Source organism: Syngnathoides biaculeatus, chromosome 16 (genome assembly GCF_019802595.1).
Source record: "Syngnathoides biaculeatus isolate LvHL_M chromosome 16, ASM1980259v1, whole genome shotgun sequence".
Lineage (NCBI taxonomy): Eukaryota > Metazoa > Chordata > Actinopteri > Syngnathiformes > Syngnathidae > Syngnathoides > Syngnathoides biaculeatus.
Genome location: NC_084655.1, coordinates 13,274,383 through 13,292,187, shown reverse-complemented (window position 1 = coordinate 13,292,187; position 17,805 = coordinate 13,274,383). Strand labels below are relative to the sequence as shown.

Sequence of the window (17,805 nt, the reverse complement as noted above, 5' to 3'; positions counted from 1 at the left end):
ATTTGCAGGCGCAACTCACTGAGAGGAATCCTTTGGGTACTGGATGTGGTTGTGCCTTCCACCAGTTGTTCTGCAGATTAAATGTAACTTCATTGTAAGAGCGCGGGCATATATGTGGGAAACAGTCAAATGTACTTTTTTCCCTGAGATACAGCCAAAAAGCTGCATTTGAAATTATTCCTCTGCAAAGATAATAATGCTCTGTTTTGATTGGCAATGTCTGACAATTGTTGCTATTGTTTGTAGTTGTACAACAGCACTGCATCAGCCTGGCAGCTGTTTTTACAATCTTCACAGCCCAGTAAGGATAAAAAAAAAATCCGGGATTTCAATTTTCTCATCTACAACAAACACATTCGTAAGTTATAAATACAACATTTATTGTAGATTTCCTGTATTTTATCTAACAGCAATGTGCTGGCATACCTAATGTGTGCAAATGGACACAAATGTCTTTCTGTGCCTAATATAGTTTTAAAATCCCCCATTGATCAGGCCAAGCAATAATCCCTCATGCTTTTTGTATGATGACTCACGATTCGCTAGAAGAAATGAAATACTGGCGTGTTTTAAAAAAAAAAAAAAAAAAAAAAGATAAAATCAGGAGTTACAAAACTAACAACGGCTCATGTCCCCCAGGCTGTGTTCCGGTTCGACACGGGCGCTCTGCTGGAGCAGGTGGGCACTGGAAAGGAGTCTCTGAACTTCATGAAGAGACGCATACGCAGGCTGGCAGCACAGTGGGCCTCTGCTGCTCGGCGGCTGGATGACAAGCTGCGCAGCCACTGGAGGGACGAGAAGCGGGTGAGCGTGGAGAATTTGCACACATAAATATGCATCCCCACACGAGCGCTTCCATCAGCAGATGACACGAGACTTAAAGTGCCTCATTTGGTTGCAGTGAAGTGTCTTAATACCGTCTAAACAAACATTTAGGTCGCTCTGACCACGCTCTTTTTTTATGAAGTGCCTTGACCAAAACTGCTGTGACATTTGTGGGAATAAAACCCCACTTCCTTAACTGAGTCCGTTTCCAGTGAATGGTAGTTTATACAGCTAGAGATTTGAATACCACGATGAGAGTAGTAGAATAGGCATTGATTGGCTCGGCTGAGCTGAAACTCCAGCGTGTTTTTGTGAACGCCCTCTGAAGAAAAGTCAATGGCTTTGAAGTCCCTTGGCCTCAGTTGAATTGTTTGAATGGTGCCTCTGATGTTCTGCTTTTTTGTATGTGTGGAAACAATAGTGGTTTAGTCCTCCTAAAGACTTGACAAACCCCACTTTTTCTTTTCTAATTGTGTTTCAAGAGTACGTGTAGGGTGAAGGGGGCCACTTGTTCGAATTGAACAGCATGTATGTGATTGTGGTGAAAATCGCAGCTCTGACATTTTGTGTGGAGTTTTTGTCCTTGTGTTGTTGTACGTTTTCTCTGGGTAGTCCAGTTTCTTCCCACATATACGGAATTGTCACTGGTTGTCGACACGTGCCCTGGGATTGAGTCGTGACCAATCTCGAGAGTCTAAAATAAAGATGATCAAGCCAAAGGTCAGCTGGGATAGGATCCACCTCGCACATAACCTTGAAAAGCAGGAGAGATAAATGGATGTTTGTCATAGAAACAGAACACAAATAATCATCCTTTTAATGTTTTCTTTCTGAACACTAAAAATGGTTGTCTGTGAAAAAAGAGAACACCCCCACTTGTGTTCAGGTTAGGCAACAAAACAACCAATGGCAATCCACCAACAAGATACAAACTGCCTGCTTTGCTATGTTCCGGTATATTACGCTCCCGTTGCTTTTCCAAAACTGTATACTGGAAGTGTGATGTCAACATTGTTGTGAAACTGAAAAAGAAAAAAATAACAGTTTTACTGCATGGTTGTGTGGGGATGGGGGTGAAGGGGGAAAAGGGAAGGCTGGTTGCGAGTACATTATGCATTTTCTCTTTTGTGAATAAATATATTATGCTCCGTGTTATTTTCATTTCTCGTGTGTGTAAGGTATACTAATTAAATTATATGATTTGAGACGAGAGATGTGTGTTGTTAAAAGATTGTGAACAAAAAAAATTTTGACTTTTTGGGGGGAGATTCAATATGCACGAATTTGTCTATTTGGTCCTATCACTTTCATTAGTGTCAAAATAGTATATTATATCTGAGGCTGTCTGGGAAATCTGAAGCATCCAGTATGTGAAAAAAAATCACTTCTTCCCCCATGGAGGAGCACATGTCGTCTAGACAGGTAAAATCTTCAAATACTGGCAACTTGGAATAAGATATTCCACAAAAATCCAGCCACACAATGTGCAGAAACAAATATTAGCTTGACTGTCCTTTCCTGGGCTCACTTTTGACCATTCCTGTGAATACAGATTCTTGTCCACGTGGGATTTCTGACAGAGGAGTCTGGCGATGTGTTCAGCCCTAAGGTGCTGAAAGGGGGTCCGCTGGGTGAGATGGTGCAGTGGGCCGACATCCTCACAGCTCTATATGTGCTTGGACACGACCTCAAGATCTCGGTTTCTGCCAAGGAGCTGCATGGGTATGTATCGATTCCCCCGTTTATGTTCATTAAAGCACCAACTTGAAATATTTTGGGTATTTCCTTTGCTCATATTTATGTGGAGTTTTTGGCCACCATAGTGAATACAAATGGATAGCAGTCAAATGTATAGACATGGTTAGATGCAAAAGAAGGCACTGGATGGGCAACATTGTCGGGACACAAGTTACAGGAATTAAAAATTATGATCAATTCCATCTCGCCTCATAAGCAGAATTCAATTTTCTGTGAAGAGTGAAACAAAGGGAGAAGAAACAAAACTGGAATTTTCTCCTGAATTTGTGAGGTCCTGTTTTGCTCGTAATCTTACTCGTTATTGTCACAATGTTGGATGAGGCTGTTGGGGTCTTCACCAAATCGTTTTAAAACTTTTTACAGTAGGTGGATAAGCAGTCAGGAAAATGGATGGATGGATAGTAAAGTCCTTCGCGATTGATGGGGTGTTCTCTGAAAGTAATCAACAGCCCAATCACTGATAATTCTTACTTCCTCCGAAGAACATTTTTGAATGAGGGCTCGACAGTGAGCATCACTGCAGTTTGTGCAACTCCTCCCTGGTGCGACTCCCGAGTGCTAACCGGCTTGCTGCTTGTCATCGGGCCACACATGCTAACACACGTGCACAACACTTCTTCAAAGTTGACAGGCAGTTTTTAACTTAAAGTGCAAGACTTGATCGATTGTCACACTCCCGAGGTGGGGAGTTCAGGCAGCCGGCAGTGTTCGTGATCCTTACGGATTTCTTCTCTGGGAAGACGCCTGTGTGCAATATTTGATTTTCTGTGGGCGCTGAGAAGCGGGTGAAGACAGGCTGATGATAATGTGTGCTTGTTAGTGGGCAAACCATCCGCCGCTGTGGAGAAGAAGCAATGGCATTAATGGGTTTGGCTGCCCTTTGAGCTCAAATATCAGGCCAGGAGGAAAAGGTGCTTTGATAAGGGCAGAGTCGGGAGAGCCACAAAGTGGGAATTATGCTTCGGTGGGAATAGTACGCCTGGCCGCAGTATTATTTACCTCTGTAATTGGTGTCATGTTCTATTGATTTATAGCCGTTCCCAAATCCATTGGGAACACTAAGATAAGAAGTGATTAAATGAGGTCTAACGTGGACCCAAAAGCTCGATTTCCATGCTTGAACTAGCCAATTTAGTGTCTGATAGCATTTTTAAATATATAAATCTACTTTAACTCGACCCACATATGATATGACCGTGTTTACATTTACTGCATACCTGCATACACACATGGCCAAACAAATAAATTATGAAACTGAGTGGCAGGAGGCAGCTATGACAAGCTATTGAAGTGAACACACTTCCCTTATTTCATGCTCTGGGCACTGAGAATTCATTTTTTTGTTTTACAGCGGATGTGTTTATGGATAAAAATATTGTGCGTTTACATCGTCGCTCACTCTGCAGTCGTATTGGCAGATTCAATTAACGTTTTTTAAATGTGTTGGATTTGTTCATCATCATTTCGATTACAATGATGAAGCAAAACTATTGATTAGCTGTGTAGTCTTAACCGCATGAAGTACTGGTTCCCATTTTATTGTGACAAAATGACCGCTGTGCAAGAGTTCATTAAAACAACAAAGAAGCATTATCGATGCCTGACTCCACATGGGACAAAAACTATTGGAATTGGACCACTTGAACCGTGCAGCCGGAAAGGAATTGGCAAAGAAGCGAACGCCGTGGTTGTGGTCATTAAATCGCAACTGCTAATGTCCTGGGACTGTTCTTCAGCAGATGCTACTTTAGAGACACACAGTTGATAGCTTGTTAGTAAATATACATTTATAGATGCAGGCAGCGTAGCATTTGTCTGGAGCTGATAGTGTACTCTCTTCATCAGGAAATAAAACTTGCAGCCTGAGGGAAGCTATAATGGGGGTCTGAAATTGGAGGCAATTAGATTGATCAGTCTCAGTCCTTCGGGATACATTTTTTAGTGTATGTACACGACGCATCCCACTTGCATGTATGGCATTTCTAAATTGCCCGTTTATGGGCAATATTTGAAAATCCATTTTGCATGACTATTACTGAGTAATATCTGTCTCTCAATTCCTTATTCCTACTCGCCCACGTGCTATTAAATTGACTTATCGTGATGTAGGTTGTGCTCCCACAGATTCCCTCAGGCTCCAATCTATTTACATCTCCTGCTCGTCGCTATTTTACCCATGCTTTGGGAAGAGGCTCACCATACTGCTCATTGATATAGTTCTACATTTTTATGCAAGAGAAAGATTAACTCCCAATCTCACTGAACTACCCTGAGAGGTAAGTTGGTAAAGTCCAGTAATTTATTCTCCATCTATCCAGTTATTTTCTACTGCTTACCCTGGTCAGGGTCACATCTGAACTGGAGCCCATCATACTTGACTTTGGGGAAGAGTCAGAGGAGCACACTTGACAGGTCACCTGTGTTAGTCGCAGACATATATTATACATATTACAGATATGGTATTATACATATTTTATAGACAACAAATCACATACTTTTCATTTAACCTAGCATGCACAGTGAGGGAATGTGAGAGGAAACTGGAGCCAGGAGGATTTATGTTTTTTTTGCGTGCTTTTGAATAAATCATTTTGAACACAAAAGCCACAAAATTGTCAATAACTGGATAGCAGTTAAATTTAAATTATTTTCATTTATCTGGTTTGTAGTGGGCTGTAATGAAACTTTTTTCCCCGCTAGTGGCAGCATTTTTCCTGGCCTCACAATCACATTATTGGGTTTATGGGCCTTTCAAATGAATGTTAAATTGTCAATTTCTCAGTAATCACCACGAAATCCATCCACTTGCACATTATTGTATTCAACATTCATGTGTAACTAATGAAATACTATCATTAAAATTGTACTGTATTCATATTTAAATCATTGTTCAAACGGGTTTATCGACTTAATAACGATGATAGCTGCAAAATGTGAACATAATCCTAAATTGTAGATATTGTGTGGCACAGTAAAGCCTTGTTTCTCACAAGTTATAGTACGTAAGAAGTAGGAAAACACAGACACGTAGTAACCTATATATCAATACCGTCTATAAGATACGTTCACTCATACCCGTCAGCGACTGCGTTGGTTAGGCTTGTTTAAATTCTTATCCTTGAAATGTGGCTCAGACTCTGATTCAGACTGCATTTCAATAGACTGACGAATGGTAGACAGAGTATGGCAACCAATCAATGCGGTTGATATGAATATATGAAGTGACAAGACAACCCAACGTTTGTTTGACTTTATGCGCCAGGTGATTGGAAAACAGTCCCGGGTGCTCTCTGCCTTTTGCCCAGTGTCAGCAGTGATAGGCACCGTCTCCCTGGAACTCTGAATAGAAAAAAAAAACTGTTTAGAATATGGATACATGGATGGATTTGCATACTGCATTGCCTGAGCGCAATCTTTCTGAAAGCGTTATCTTGGGTGTTGATTTGCCACTGAGTCATGACGAGCGTCGCACAAACCCTTGTAAACACATATGAGCAGCAGCAACATGAATAAGGGAGGAAGAAGCCTCTCAATAATAGAGCGCTGATGACATCATTCGCTGTTTGGTCACAGCGGCACTGGTTGCACTGTGACTCAAGGTGTGTTGTGTGTGTGTGTTGCAGTCTGCGTGGTATTCTAGATGGCTGTCACATCTGCTCGTGGCATTCTCTCAAAGAGCGAGAATGGCTAATTAACCCGCAACAGCGCAAGTGAGACGTGGTGGGTGATAGCATGGAATGAGGAAGCGGCTTTATGTCTGGGGGCAAAAAGTAGCCTACACATAAGGAGATGATGTTGTCATAAAATAATCTGAAGACACAACAGCGTCTGTGTTAATGCGGTCAGTGAGACTCCCTGTTGCCTCCTTGCATGGACGGCACCGTCGTCTCTCCCCAGGATGTTCTAATCTCTTCTTCTTTTCTCCCATTGACACTGACTTCACCTCATGCTGTTACATCCACTTTATTTCTGTCTTGTGGCTTTACACCATGTTAGCGGGGCTTTACATTTCGCCCATGGCTTTTCAATTATTATTCGGCAGGTTCCTTGAAAGAATCGAGAGTAGCCACTCCTCTTTCAAGTGTGTTAATAGTGTGTTTTGTGATACTATCACAGTTACTTGGGATTTATTTGTGGAAATATCACTTTGTAAAATGCCTTGGTAATCAAAAAGCTCATCAGATTGACTATGAAGTGCCAAATGAGAAGAAGTCTCGTGTTGTGCCACCGCCAATATGTGCTCACCTTGCAGTCTTCTGATTGATTTATCTCACTTTTTATGCTTTAGCATAGAAATCCAAAATGTGAACCTTTTTTGAGACCTTTTATGTGGAACGTAAGTCAGTGACCACAATACGCCCAAACTCTAACCACTGTAAATGGATGGTAAATTATTATTTTGTGTATTTTATTTTTTTTCCAGGTTAGGCCATGAGAACACATTCGAGAACAGATTTTCATTTACAATGCCAACCTGGCATTATTTAGTTTTTCTGACGAAATACAACAAAAAAAAAAGTTTCATATTTTTTTTTTTTTATTTATTTATTTATTTTTTTACTTTGTGGTGGCAATGTCTCAAAGATTTGATCCAATTCCAAAATATGTTATCATTGGCGAAAACACGCAGCGGAATCGATTTGGAAATGAAATCGATTTTTAACAAGCATTTTTGATTTGATTCTTGATTATGCATCTCAAACACATAGATTGGATTTAAGAATACTGAAATAGGCCTAATTCAGTTCTTCTTATAAGGTGTTTTTATACTTGTATATTAAACCAATGTATTTATCATGCCAATTGTAATTAATTATCCAATATTAATATACAACTGTAGAACCACCGATTCTGAGACATTTTTCACAGGTGATTTGCAAAACATTTCTCCGAAAAACATACCATGAAAAATGAAAAGTTCTTGAGAAATGCATTTGTGGTCGCAATTTTTTCTTAAGAACACAAACATCTTTCACACGTCATCTCGAATTTAATGAAATTTCTGTTCGAGTAAATGAGGTGTTAGTGTGCAATCCCGCTCACAGTGAAGAAGAGCGAAAATGGGAATGCAATATGGCGAGAATACAAATGAGTTGCTGACTTTGCACTGCACTTCCTCACCCAGCCTCCTCCGTAAAATTTGATTTCTCTTCCCCAGATGATTTAATATCAATGTCTATAAAACTTCTACAACTTCAACTGACCATATATTCTTCTTCTTCTCGGATAACATTATCGATAACTGATAGGATTCAGCAATTCATGGTGCAAAAATATTGGGCAACCACCAAGTTATTGTCACTGTAAAACGGCAAAATAGATGCAGTTCAAAGAAATATGCAGACGAATAAAAGTATTCCATTTTTTGTGAACAACTGAATTAAAGATGTTGCTTCAGAAATTTTAATTTCATCAGTTGACTCACTGGGTTATAAACGGGGTCAATGAATATGAATGTGTCATGTTCATATACTATATTCAACTTCAAAATCTTCAATGCACTTTAATCCTTTTCCTATTACCTTCTACCAAATTAGCATACTTTATATCCGACTACCTCCACGATCATCAGGGAATCTAGAAAAAGTGTCCACTTTGCTCTTGGTTCCATTAATACAATACTAAATAACCTTTTACTTAAAATTGCAACACCAAATTCCAAAATACTACACATTTATCAAAGCCTTCTGGGGAAGGAATGCACTAGATTTTCACCAATATAAGCGCAATGTCAACCTCACATGTTTTACAAAACACTAAACACACTTCCATCCATCCATTTTTGTAGCCGCTTATCCTCACAAGGGTCACAGGAGGGTTGGAGTCTACCCCAGCTGTCAACGGGCAGGAGGCAGGGTACACTCTGAAGTGCTTGCCAGCCAATCACAGGACACATAGAGACAAACAGCCGCACTCACAATCACACCTAGGGGCAATTTATAGCGTCCAATTAATGTTACATGTTTTTGGGATGTGGGAGGAAACCGGAGTCCCCGGGGAAAAACCCACGCAGCCACGGGGAGAACATGCAATCTCCACACAGGCGGGGCTGGGATTGAACCCTGCACTTTAGAACTGTGAGGCCAACACTTAACAACTAATCCACCGTGCTGCCACTAAGCACACTTGTATACACTATATTCGTATACAATGATGTGACGTCCTTGCAATTACAAAATACTGAGAGTCAAATTTGGGCACCAATGAGCCATATTTGTAAAACACAGCCATTTGGTGCACGACAGACACACAATTGATTAATTGCAGACACACCAATTAGGTTTAAGTACTACGTGAATACGCAACGGGACAGTTCACTCGTTTTGGGGGCTAGGTAGAAAAATAACTTCTAATATTTGCTGCACTCTATTTTCATTTTTTTTTTCAGAATTTCATTTTACTGTAATTTTCGCCAGTGCTGGACACAATATTTTATGTATGTTTGATATTTGCTGACCGTAGTTCTTTTTATACACGTTACTCTAATAGTGTGAAAACTGGGACATATTTTGTTATGATTCTTTCTCCACGTTGACGACATAACTGATTTGTATGTATGAGGAGAGAAATACATTTTTATCAGTCTGCGCCACTATCTGCTCTAGTGTTTGGCAAATTTACATATTGTAAATTTGAACTTTCTCTATGTACCTCTAATTACTGTAGGATTGTTGAATGTGTTTGAGGATCGCAACAGTGGTGTGTAAATGGGTCAAACGAAATGAAGGCATATGAACCGTGTATGTTTCTCAAAGTTATAAAAATGAATTTTATATGTACATTAGTGTAGTTTTTAAGAGAATGCTTCATTTTGTAAAGCATCTGAGGGATTCTGCTACTTGTGTTTGCGCAATAGAAGGATTTTTAGAATGATTTTAATAGGCCATTGCTGAAGCTAATGGCTGAGATGGATGTTTTATTTTAATGGATGATAGGCAAAAGAAAGTCATCTATTACACCCAAAAAATTGCTCTACCTCAACTCTACTACTGTCAGCACAAACCGCAGAGAGCAAATGGTTGTCATGTGAAGGGGTCTTTAGCAGGCAAAAGTGCAAAAATCCATCTTGATGGATGAAATGAAATCTTCACACATTCCTGCTCATCGGTGTCGACAACAAGCTGCCACAAGGCTGCGTCGCTCATTGCGCTCGTTGTCCAAATAATGACTGATTTTGCTCTTTTGTGTATTCAATATGTAGATCCCAACAAAAGCCCAAATTTTCCAGTGGCTGGGAAAAAAGCACTTCTGATGCATTCGTCCATTTTCTGTATTGCTTATCCTCACTAGGGTGGCGGATGTGCGAGAGCCTGCCCCGGCTATCTTCGGGGAGAGGCGGAGTTCACCCTGAACTGGTCGCCGGCAGATCCCAGGGCACATATAAACTTGTATTTCTCAGAAATACCATTATTTTTATGTTTCTCTTCTCTTACTTGTTCTTTGCTCAATAAATTATTGTCAATGCCTCAGTATTTCTACCAGTATCCCATAGCTTTTTGTACTTAAAATTAATTGCAAGCTGCGGTAGGCCCGTGTCTGATTAGATACTCTTCACATTTTATAAATTATACACGCCTGAACTAGGTCATAGATAAATTCAGGTGATACATCGCTGTCTTAAATATTTAATAATTAATACATCATGAATTATGTATGCATTGCATGTACTTCTTTGCAAAATAGTTTTTCTTGCCCTGCCAAATCAGCATTTTCTCCATCTTGGAATTCTCACTCAAACACTATTTTTAACAATTTAACATCCAACCATCCGTTTCCTGATTCGCTTATCCTCATAAGGGTCACAGGTGTGCTGAATCCTATCCCAGCTATCATCGGGCAGGAGGCCGGGTACACCCTGAGCTGGTTGCCAGCCAATCACAGGTCACATTGAGACAAACAACAGTCGTACTCACAATCAGAGCTAGGGGGAATTTAGCGGCTCCAATTAATGTTGCATGTTTTTGGGATGTGGGAGGAAACTGGTGTGCCCAGAGAAAACCCACGCAGGCACAGGGAGAACATGCAAACTCCACACTGGGAGGGCCGGGATTCGAACCCCGGTCCTCCAGACGATCTAACTACATGCGCCTCCGTGCCATCTAAATTTTAACAATTTCCCTTTATATATAATTACGGTAACTGAAATCTCTTTTTTTTTCGTGGGGGGGGGGTGTAAAAGGAGCAGAAATGTTAGAATGGGGATATTTATGGACGAGCATTTGAATATATTACCCTAGTTTTGGTCTGTATTTTGGTAAGATCAAAGTTGTAATAGATGCCAGCGATGAGTATTTTATATACTGGTACAGTAAGTAAGTTTCTTTCGGCTTGTCCCTTTCGGGGTCGCCACAGCGTGTCATCTCAGATGAACGCACATATGTTTGGCACAATTTTTACGCCGGATGCCCTTCCTGACGCAACTTGAGAATAAAAGAGAAATCTGGCTCAGTCTGTAAATGTGTTCTCTTATCTATTAAAACAAACAAATTCTGCTGTCAAAGAAAGCAACCAACCACAATCATGTTTTTATTTTGACCTTGGAGGCGGTTCTTTGCCCTCCTAAATGTCATTCACGCTTTGTTCTTCCCGCAAAGCGCATGGAAACCAAGTGCTGTCACACTCTCGGAGGCAACATCTTACATGACATGACAAGCACCGTGAAGGCACGGTGACAAAACGATTCAACAAAAAAAAAATGCTTGAAAGTCACTCCACTGTTCTGTCAAAAACGTTAGTTAGTGTTGCACAAATAATGTGCCTTTTTCCCGAGATCCAAAACAAGCTGTGTGGACAAATTGGCTGTCTTTACGATTGTGGGACTGCCTCGCTGCGTTTGAAACGCTTGAACGGCGTCACCGTCGTCTTCCTGAGAGCACCGAAATGCTTCACAGCGCAATTGATCTTGTTTATTTAATTTTTTTATTTTTTTTTATTCCTACTGTTTGAACACTCGCTGTGTCTGTCTCTGCATCAACCAGAGCGATTTCATACACGCACGCGCTTTCCCACAGAAAGCCTCATTGATCGCTTCTGAGCATCTGGATCAAAAGAACTGTCCATATGCAGTATTTCGACTGCGAGGATCTAAATGAGCTACTTTGATGGTTCTTTTATGTCCAGTAGTTATGGGTGGAAGTTAACTGGCGGCCAATGTTGAGTCTGAATAAGTTACAACATGGTTGTGCAAATTTTCACGGGGAAGTGACATTTTCCCTTCTCCCCATATTCATATCATGTATTGTGCTGGATTTTTTGGTTGGGTTTTTGGAGCTTCTCCAGTTTTTGCCACCTTGTTATTTTTATTACTTTCATCTAGTCTTGTTAGCCAAGCATCCTTATGCTTGAATTCATCGAGGCTTGGTTTTATTTAATTAGATATTACTATTTGTTTACTGCTAGTTTTGTTTATATAATGACCCTTTTTCAAAGCAGCCATTGTGACTTTTCAAAACATTGACAAAAACAGTTTCCATGAAAATTATTAGAGGGTGAGTCATTACAGAATTGTAGAATGACATCTCCTGTTTGTCGAAGTTCCTGGAAGTCTGAATTCCCCTGTGAATTAATACACAGACTCAAGTAAGATTTGTGTTTTGTTTTAGCATTGCAAACTCGGAGTAAGTCTGTGCCGTACTGGGACAAAGTACAGTGATATTTCGACTTATGAGCAGGCAGGTGCATAGACGTTTTTGGGAGGAAGTCCACAAGCCCCCCCAAAAGAGTTACCCATAACCAGAATCATCCATAAGAAAATATGTATATTTTACTAACACAACTGTCATCAAAGCATGAAAGGTGGCGTGGCAAGGTGTGAATCACAGATCAGAATTCTCAAAATGTCATGAACCAACGGTGCACGGGCGGACCCAAATGCAGGACTCCAAGATGAGAACATGATGTTCAGTGGGTTTTATTAGAAACGAAAGTTGTGCACGACAACACAGTCCAAGAAGGCAGAGTCCAAAACACAAGAAACAATGTCCGATAATTATGGGTCAACTAAAGAGCATAACCAAAAGCGTGACTGGACTATAATGGCGCAGTTGCGGGGTAACCCTGGAAGCGGGAAAGCATACTCAATGAACTGGAAAAAAACAGTGACAACTCCATCTTAAATACACTCATGTGACACAGCTGTGACCGGCGACAGGTATCAGAGATGAAACTGCTCGGAGCGATGGCCAGGCCATGCCCCTCTTGGACGTGGTCCAGCCTTGCTCATGACACAAAAGAATTCAAATATCCCTGCCCCGTCAGATATCAAATCAGTTTTGGGGGAAAATGATGGCCCCGTGGGGGATTTTCTTTACTGTAAATATTGATCAATGATGTAAAAACTGGACTTCAGTAGAAAGGGCAGTTGATTCTCATCTAGCACAAAAAGGCAGGTGCTTGTGCTTCACTGAAGTTTTGTCTGTGTACGTGCCTGCTTATGAATCCCTGAACCAAAGAGTTACGGGAATTACTTGGTGTTTATTGTTGTTGTTATATTTACTTTTATGTGAACAGGACCAACAGCCTAACACACAAAATGAGAACACTCGCAAGGAGCTGGTGTAGGCCACAACCCTTACTCAGATACTCACACACAGACGAACAGACTCCAGCTCTTGTGGTTATTCAAACAGCCATCATACTTTTTAGACAGTACAGTGTTGTTTGTGTATTTTAAAAACACAATTTCAAAATTGTATTTTACTGTAAATTGTCAGTAAGTCACGGTACCACTACAGTTCCATCTTTTATATGGCCTAAGGATTCTGCGCAGTGGTCTGTATGGATATTATGTGTGCAGGTTTTTGGGGGTCCCGCCCGGAAGAGGAAGTTGCCCTCTGACCGGCCCTCTGCCCTTTGACCTCATCTACACAGATTACCACGGCCTGCAGCAGATGAAGCAGCACATGGGTCTGTCACTGAAGAAGCACAAGTTAGTACTTTGCTCTTGCTGAGTGTTGCGTTTTTGAAAAGATAATTTAACTATGCTGTTTCTTAACTTTTGGAAAACAAGGATCAGCTGCAGAACCAAATCAGGTGATTGACAAATACTCTCCATCTCAGCGCTTGGTGTACTATTTCTTAATTGCTATGTTGCATTTCCTCTTGAGGCTCGACACTGATTATGGATGCAAGCAGTGCACTGATGAATCTTCTCAAATTGGATTACATGAATTGATTTTGGGCTTCCCTGAGTGATCATTCTGTGCTAAACTGGCTGTTTGGCACATTTAAAATTAAACACCCAGGTGCAGCCCTAATTTGATATTAGCCCACTTAAAAATAGTGGCCTTTGGTGGTCAAAGATTAAAATTTTCTTATGTGAAGCTTTTTATTTAGGTGGCTAATCAGGATTTGTTTCGAAATGGCATATTTTTAAATCCTGGTTGATGGGTTACTATTGCAGTCAGTTACTATGGTAACAGCCATTTTTTTCAATTGCATCATATTATATTCAGTGTTCCGCAATACAAAATACTGTGAAGAGTTTCGACGATATCATTATCATATTAGTTGCTGTTTTGTGTCACGGTGGACAAGTGGTTAGGACATTTACCTCACACTTCTGAGGACCGGGGTTGAAATTTGTCCAGGTACTGGTTTTCTCCCACATATGTACTTGGTTGATTGAAGACTGAATTTTCCCTAGTTGTGAATGTGAGTGCGAATGGTTGTTTGTTTCTATGTGGCGACCAGGTGAGGGTGCATTCTTTGCCTCTCGCCCGAAGATAGCTGGGGTAGCCTCTAGCACGCTCACGATAAGCAGTACAGAAAATGAATGAATGGATATTTGCTGTTTGAGCTCAATTAACATTTAAACTGAAAGTTATCCAAGATTCTGGACTTACATCTCAATTTACCCCCATTTCAACGAAAAGCCTTCTTGCCCATTTCAAACCTGGCTTGTGTTTTTCAGACATAAGCATGTTTAAATAATAGGGCAGCCTATCTACAATTAACCTTTAAACAGAAACCCATCAGTGACTAGATTGTCAAATTGACCAACTATTGTCTTTTGAATATAGGGTGCAATGTTTACAAACCTCAGTGCTCAATTATACACAGTGTAATGTGTCAAACTGGGATGATGATTTCAATGTAGTTGAAAACCCAAATAAGAAGAGTGAACTGTGTCCTGTTTTGTCTGAAAAAAAAAAAAAACAAGTGTAACTCGATTTATTTTTAGTCATCCAATTCATAGAGGTGAGTGCATCTGCAAGCAAGCAATTTCTTTGTTCTTATTATAGCCAAACTGCATATTTTGTTCCAGGTGCCACATCCGTGTGATCGACACATTCGGCACCGAGCCGGCCTACAACCATGAGGAATACGCCACTCTGCATGGCTACAGAACCAACTGGGGCTACTGGAACCTTAACAGCCAACAGTACATGACCATGTTCCGTATGTGGATATTTTTGTCTTTGTGATACTGAAATGGGTGCGAGATGGACCACTCACGGTCATCCACAGTTCTGCACAAATTGGCACAGAGAGTGTTGTTAGTTGTCGAGTTTCTCTGAGCTGAGTTTGGGGGCACAGAGCTGTGAGCGCCCTCAGAACAGCTGCTTCTGCGCATATGCGTCAAGCCGCCAACACTGTGGCCAACACTGTAGTTCCACGGCCAAACTCGCACTGGCTCATGCACAAACGTTATCACACCAAACAGGGAGTTGCTGAAATCTTGAATACAGTAAGGAATTGGCATAATAAACCGTCTGTCAATTAATTGACCATTAAGGATTTTCTTCAGGGTTGCATGTTCTCCTCGTGCTTGGTCCCGCAGTCCCAAAACATTGCATGTCAGATCCATTATAGACGAAAGTTAGTGTGAATGGTCTTTGTCTCTATGTGCCTTGGATTCACGGTACACACGACCTCTTGCTAAAAATCAGCTAGGATCAGCTCCAGTTCATTCTATAAAATGAATTCTTTTTTAAAAATTAATTACAGAGTACTCTTTGGTGTCCCTCGAGGGGAAATTCAACTCACAGTCATTCCGACCACACAAAGAACCACATCCCACACATGGAGTCATGCAAGGAGACAGTCACAATTAAATATTGATGTGAGTGGTACACCACTTGAGCCAGTGCAGTGCGGATTTTGCCTTGCCCAAAGGCACCTCGACAGTAGCCAGCAAGCAGACAAGGATCACTCCAAATATTAGTGGCCTTATTTTTCATTATTTTTGTCCCTTGTGGTGCCTTGGTTTCGTCGACTCCAAAGCCCCCATTCCTTTTTCTTCACCCAAAAAATGTGACTCATTTGACATTTGTATATATGCAGTATATATATATATATATATATTTTTTTTAATTTATTTATTTTTTTTAAACCTAATGACTTTTTGATCTGGAAAAAAATCTGACTTAATTTTTCCATTTATTTAGCGTTTATTTATCCAGTTAAGGCGGCACGAAGGATCAGCTGGTAAAGCGTTGGCCTCACAGTTCCGAGGAGCAGGGTTGGATCCCGGTCTCGCCTGTGTCGAGTTTGCATGTTCTCCCCGTGCCTGTGTGGGTTTTCTCTGGGCACCTCGGTTTCCTCCCAAATCCCAAAAACATGCAACATTAATTGGACACTCTAAATTGCCCCTAGGTGTGATTGTGAGTGGGGCTGTTTGTCTCCATGTGCCCTGCGATTGGCTGGCAACCAGTTCGGGGTGTGCCCCACCTCCTGCCCGTTGACAGCTGGGATAGGCTCCAGCACTCCCCGCGACCCTCATGAGGATAAGCGGCAAAGAAAATGGACAGATGGATTATCCAGTTAAGGAAATTGTGTGACACTTATGACAGACTGAGCTCCTGACACCCCCAAAAATATGAAATTGTATTGGCTGTAAATCGGAGCGAAGCCTCCACCAGCGTGACAGACAAGAATTCTACCACTGAATCGTCAATGCCTATAAATGATGTCATGATGAGCAATAGAGAAAATGGATGGATGGATTTATTGATTCTGTCCATTGTGTGAAACTGGAGGCAAACTTGAGTGCATTAAAGCAGATTTGCTGTGGATTAAACAGTTAATTCTCTCTCAAGAAGAATATGAGGATATACCATTTATCTATCCCTAGTTTCTGGCATTTCAAATATATTTGTTCCATCCTTTCGTCCATTTTCTATATTTTGGATCGCTAAAGGTTGCCGCAACGCTGAAGTCTATCCCACCTGACTGTGGTTGAAAAGCAGACACGTGCGCAGTCACTGATTGGTAATTTATGCCATGCATGGGATACGAGATAGCCATCTGTACCACGACACCACCACTGCCACTGACCCTATTTTACCAGTCTCTGAACCTTAAATTGCTCCCACTTGGCTTGGCAGTTCCTTGCATGGCAGCACTTGCCCATTGGTGTGTGAATGTGAGCATCTCCAAATCTCTTTGGGCACCGTGACGGTGTAGAACACTGGTGTCAAACTCAAGGACCGGGACCAGATCCGGCCCGTCACGTCATGTTTTGCGGTCAGAGAAAGCAAATCACTAGTCAGCTTTTTGAAAAATTTTCAAAGTGTGATATGTGAAAAAAAAATAATGTTGGGATAATGCAAGCATTTACTTTGTTACCCAAAGGTTTTTAACAATAACCCGAATAATAGGGGAAACAAACTGTTATCCTTGACGTCTGATTTCAAAACAGTTAGCCCTCAACTGACTGTGTATATGTAATAATACGATGAGGTGATGAAATATTTTAAAACCAGGAAGTCACAATGGCCCTCTGAAGGAAACCATAATTACAATGTGGCCCGACACAACAAGTAGCTTAATGCCCCTGATGTAGTGCTTCACGAGAGCTCTTTCCGGGTATATAGTGCGTTATCTACAGAAAACACAGAGTAATATATATGCGCACATCGTTTAAATTCAGTTACAATCACTGTAGTGGTACGATCGCTTGACTTCTGTACGGGTTTAGTGGGTTCATTTGTCATTCAGTGACAGTATGAATGTTTGCCCGTCTCTATATGTGATGGACTTTCAACCAATCCAAGTTCCTTGTGCCCAATGTCAGCTGGGAAAAGCTCTCGTTGATAGGAATAGAAAATGGATGTATAGAAGCGTACTGTATACAGTACAGTACACAGACCAGGATTTGCAGAATACAGCAATAGCCAATGCAGAAGCTGCATCAAATGTTCTGCCTTTGAAAACGGTATAATGCTCAAATTTGTTCTTCAAGCATATTTTTTAACCAGTATCATATGCAGAATGGGAGAA

The 17,805-nt window shown here is 40.9% G+C and overlaps 1 protein-coding gene across 1 annotated transcript in view; it reads left to right on the top strand.

Annotated features, from left to right (window-relative positions):
* Window positions 1–17,805, top strand: part of LOC133515002 (alpha-1,6-mannosylglycoprotein 6-beta-N-acetylglucosaminyltransferase B-like) — a 51,458-nt gene that overhangs the window by 24,189 nt on the left and 9,464 nt on the right. Inside the window, exons 7-10 of the mRNA XM_061847189.1 lie at window positions 640–804; window positions 2,378–2,547; window positions 13,379–13,510; window positions 14,849–14,982. Coding sequence (XP_061703173.1) covers window positions 640–804; window positions 2,378–2,547; window positions 13,379–13,510; window positions 14,849–14,982 — 601 coding nt within the window. The remainder of the gene's footprint in view (window positions 1–639; window positions 805–2,377; window positions 2,548–13,378; window positions 13,511–14,848; window positions 14,983–17,805) is intronic.